This window comes from Centrocercus urophasianus, unplaced genomic scaffold, assembly GCF_019232065.1.
Source record: "Centrocercus urophasianus isolate 14NV4802_14NV808 unplaced genomic scaffold, USGS_Curo_1.0 seq_509, whole genome shotgun sequence".
Taxonomy (NCBI): Eukaryota; Metazoa; Chordata; class Aves; order Galliformes; family Phasianidae; genus Centrocercus; species Centrocercus urophasianus.
This window is the reverse complement of record NW_024885099.1, coordinates 13,314-17,351: the sequence shown is the minus strand read 5'-3', so window position 1 is coordinate 17,351 and position 4,038 is coordinate 13,314. Positions and strand designations below refer to the sequence as shown.

General features: G+C 56.6%; 2 protein-coding genes across 2 annotated transcripts in view; both read right to left on the bottom strand.

Annotated features, from left to right (window-relative positions):
- Nucleotides 1-47: 47 nt before the first annotated feature.
- PGLS (6-phosphogluconolactonase) lies at nt 48-432 on the bottom strand (the record flags this gene model as incomplete). The annotated part of the gene is made up of 1 exon (XM_042835311.1): nt 48-432. A coding segment is annotated over exon 1 (372 nt), but the record flags the coding sequence as incomplete, so codon positions are not given.
- A 322-nt stretch (nt 433-754) lies between these two features.
- The window catches only part of SLC27A1 (solute carrier family 27 member 1), a 10,323-nt gene continuing 7,039 nt past the window's right edge, over nt 755-4,038 (bottom strand). The window contains exons 11-13 of the mRNA XM_042835310.1: nt 3,134-3,298; nt 2,225-2,371; nt 755-1,435 (exon numbers count right to left, since the gene is read on the bottom strand). Coding sequence (XP_042691244.1) covers nt 1,278-1,435; nt 2,225-2,371; nt 3,134-3,298 — 470 coding nt within the window. The 3' untranslated portion in view covers nt 755-1,277. The remainder of the gene's footprint in view (nt 1,436-2,224; nt 2,372-3,133; nt 3,299-4,038) is intronic.

The following is a 4,038-nucleotide window of genomic DNA, read 5'->3' as shown; positions in this document are numbered from 1 at the left end:
CCCCCCCCCCCCTTCCCTTCCCCTCGCCCCCCTCCCCTCCCCGGTACCTCTCGCAGCCTCTCGGCATAATCCGCCGCCGCGGCGTTCGGAGAGAGCCCGTGAGCGACAGCGAGGACCGTCGGGGCTGGCGCCGGGAGCCGCGGCAGCAGCTGAGCCCGGTACGCCCCGAAGGTGCTCTCCGGGTGCTCGGGGGGCACCAGGCGCTCGTCGCAGAAGGCCAAGAGCCACGGGCCCGACCCGTTGGCGGCTCCGGTGGAGGCGGCTGAGGGCAGCTCCCGGGCCAGGAGCCCCACCAGGCTGCCTCCGGACAGACCCAGAGAGAAGCGGCCGCCGCTCCCGGCCGCCCGCTGCACGACGAGCTGCGCCAGGGCCGAGCCCAGCTCCTGCGGGGACGGGAACACCGAGATGCGGCCCGGCATGGCGGCGGCCGGAAGCGGGGAGCGGCGGAGGCCGGAAGTAGGGAGCGGCGGCCGGATGTGGCGTCACAGCGGGAGGCGGAAGTGGGGGGGTGCGCGCCGAAGGCGGCTTCGGAAAGAAATGCGGAAGTGCTGCGCGTTGCTTAGCAACCTGCGGCCTAGTCGAGGGCTGAGGCCTGGGCCTTGCGTGAGGGCTTCAGCCCCGCGCCCGCAGCCTCAGCCCGGCTCACCTTCGGCGAGAAGCAGTGGACGGAAACGCTGCGTGCACCCATCCTTCTGTGTTAACTCTCGCCTGGCTCCCGTGCCCCCCCAAGCAATGAAAACACATCACAGCTCGCTCAGCAGCACTCATTAACATTTCCTCACTCACAGCACGGCTGCCCTCCATCCACCTCCCTGCACCCCAAAGCCTGCTCCGAGCTCAGAGGCCTCAACCCCTCATGTCCGTAACTCCCAGCCCCGAGGGCTCGGCACGTGTGAGATTTCCAGGCGTCGTTAAGGTAAAAACCGTGACCTAACGCAATTAAAGACTGCTCTGTTAAAAGCCTAACTCATTAAGTACAGCCCGCAGCCGGAGCACAAACAAACCCGCCGTAAAAGTCACCACAGAACCTCTGCCACGACAGCAGAGCAGCGGGGAGCAGTCACAAAAAGCCCTCTATCAGCGCGGCAGCGGGTTAATGGGTCAGTGCTGGCTGGTTAATGTGCTTTAGGAGAGGGCGACACCCCGAGGGGGGTTTCCCTGCTGGTGCTTTCGCTGTCGGAGGGTCTCACGTTGCGTATCAGCTTCCCACAAGCCTCATCTTTCCAGTGAATCATCATTTTCCTCGCCGCCTTCTTCAAGGTTTGATCCAGGCTCGATTATAAGGCGACTTTCCCGGCGCAAATCCTGGCGTAAAGGCATTCGTCCAACGGAACGTATTTGCCCAGCTTTACATCCAGGAAATACAGCCGGTCCGATGTCTGGTGGGGGTCAAAGCCTTCCCTCTGCAGCCGGGTCTTCTGGATCTTAAAAGTGCCTTCAGAGAAGGGAGAAAGGAGAAAATGTTTTGAAGGAGACGCTTCGTATCCGAAACGCCGTGAGAGAAAAACGTTGCATTTGGTTTCCAGTCAGATTTTTGCTTAAGAATTTGCAAATATTCTGTTTGCCACCGTGTTCCCATGTGAAGCTCGTGCAGTTTTTACTTCTCCGAAGACACGGAGTGGCTCTCGGGGTTCCCAGGAGATGGAAAAAACTCTGCGGATTCCCAGAAAACTGGAAGGGCTCTGTGGATTCCCAGAAAATGGGAAGAGCTCTCTGCAACCCCAGGACATTTAAAGCACCAAAGCAAGCAGCCAAAGCATCTCCTGTTGCCGTGGCTGCTGGTTGCGCTACAAGCAAAATTAAGGGCATGCGGACACGGTGTGACCAGAACAGGACCACGCAACGGCCCACGAAAGGCAGCAGATGGTGCAGCACAGAGTGAGAGGGGCTCAGAGCCTCCTCCCCTCTTTTCTCACGCAGAGCTCCTCCGCAGCCACACGGATACCATTTCAGAGAGCTTTCTTCCCTCTGTGCTTCAGTTTTAAAGCCTGTAACGAGCTTGTTTGCTGGCTTAAGACTGAGCTCCGGCTTTTATTCATGGCATTTGTTGACTACAAGAGAGGATTTCATTACGCAACCTCTGGCAGAAGATGGATGGCAGCCAACCAAGCGGCTCCAGTTACAGCGCATTGCCTGAGGGCTGCTTTCTCAGCTCGCTGCCAAATAAAAGTTCCCCCTTCGAGCTAAAAGTTGGCCCAGGGCAGCAGATGGGGATTGCACCTACCTGTGGTGTCAACCTGGGGTGAAAGACGGAGGAAAATGGGCCGGGCGTAGGAAGGCAGAACTTTCTGGAGCTCCTGGTAAAGAATGTTGGGGTTCACTTTCGTTTTAGGATCTGCGATTGCTGCCATTCCAGCTTTTCCTTCCACCCCTGAAATAAAAGAGGTGGAGACACAAAAAGGTAGCATGAGTTAAGCATGAAGTATTGAAGAGATTCAAGTGTAGATATGGGCTGGAGAGTTTGGCAGAGAGGAACCTGATGAGGCTCAACACGAGCAAGTGTAGAGTTCTACATCTGGGGAGGAAAAACAGCATGCATCAGTCCGGGTTGGGGCTGAGCAGTGGAAAGGAGCTCTGCAGAGAAGGACCTGGGGGTCCTGGTGGCCAATGGTTGACCCCAAGCCAGCAGTGCGCCCTGAAGGCCAAGGAGGCCAATGGCGGCCAACAGGTTGACCAGTGGTTGACCAACAGTTGACCAGTGGTTGAGTGGCAGTTGATCACGAGCCAGCAGGGCGCCCTGGTGGCCAAGAAGGCCAACAGAACTCTGGGATGCTTTGCCCAAAGCGTGGCCAGCTGGGTGCTCTGCACTGGGGAGGCCCCGTCTGGAGCACTGGGCCCAGTGCTGGGCTCCCCATGTCAGGGCTGATGGGGAACTGAGCCCAGCGGAGGCTGGAGAGATGCTGGGGGCCTGGAGGATTTCCCTTATGCCCACATCTCAGGTGATTCCTACCGCTCAGAACGAATGCAACAGCATCAAACTCCCTTCTGGCCTCTATTCCATCCTCTCCTTTTCAGGTGCCTGGTTTCAGTAGAGGTGACCAAGTTCTACCCGTCCCGCAGCGTGACGCACATTTGGTGAGTTTTCTTACTTCTGTTCTCCCTAAAGCTTGAGAATTCTGACTTGAGACGTTACCTGGCACTTCCACTCCGTACACCGCGACGTCTGTCTGGTTGAGGATGTGACTCAACATCCCTTCCACTTCTGTGGTGGAGACGTTTTCTCCTCGCCATCGGAAAGTGTCTCCGCTGCGATCCCTGAAGTACATATAGCCGAGCTCATCCATCACCAACACATCTCCTGGAGGGAGAGAAGACACCGAATCACCTTGGGTCTCAGCTCAGCTGTTCTTCAGCTGTTGTTCCCCCCCAGATGCTGCGCTGTCTTCTTCCCATGGAACTGCAGAACCAGCTGAGTGACTTTCCACCACCGTTAAGGGAGAGAATGAAGCTGCAGCTGCAGAAAAAGGGCAGAGGAAAACTTCCCCTTCCTCGAAACGTAAACATTGCTGCCAGGGCAGCTCAGCAGCTGGCAACTTGCAAGCACTAACACAAACTGCTCCTCTCAGAAGAAGACATCGGGGTTAGGTGTCACCGAACCAACCTGGTCTGGTGGGTGGCAACGAGCCCACAGCAGGGCTTGGAACCGGATGGGCTTCAAGGTCTCTTCCAACCCATCCCATGGGATTCCATGGATCTCTGACCTTTCAGGTCTCTTCCAACCCAACCCATGGGATTCCATGGATCTCTGACCTTTCAGGTCCCTTCCAACCCAACCCTTCCATGATTCTATAATCTTTCAGGTCCCTTCCAACCCAACCCATGTGCTTCTATGGTTCTGTGATCTTTAAGATCCCTTCCAACCCAATCCTTCCATGATTCTATAATCTTTCAGGTCTCTTCCAACCCAACCCATGGGATTCCATGGATCTCTGGTCTTTCAGGTCCTTTCCAACCCAACCCATGGGATTCCATGGATCTCTGGTCTTTCAGGTCCCTTCCAACCCAATCCTTCCATGATTCTATAATCTTTCAGGTCTC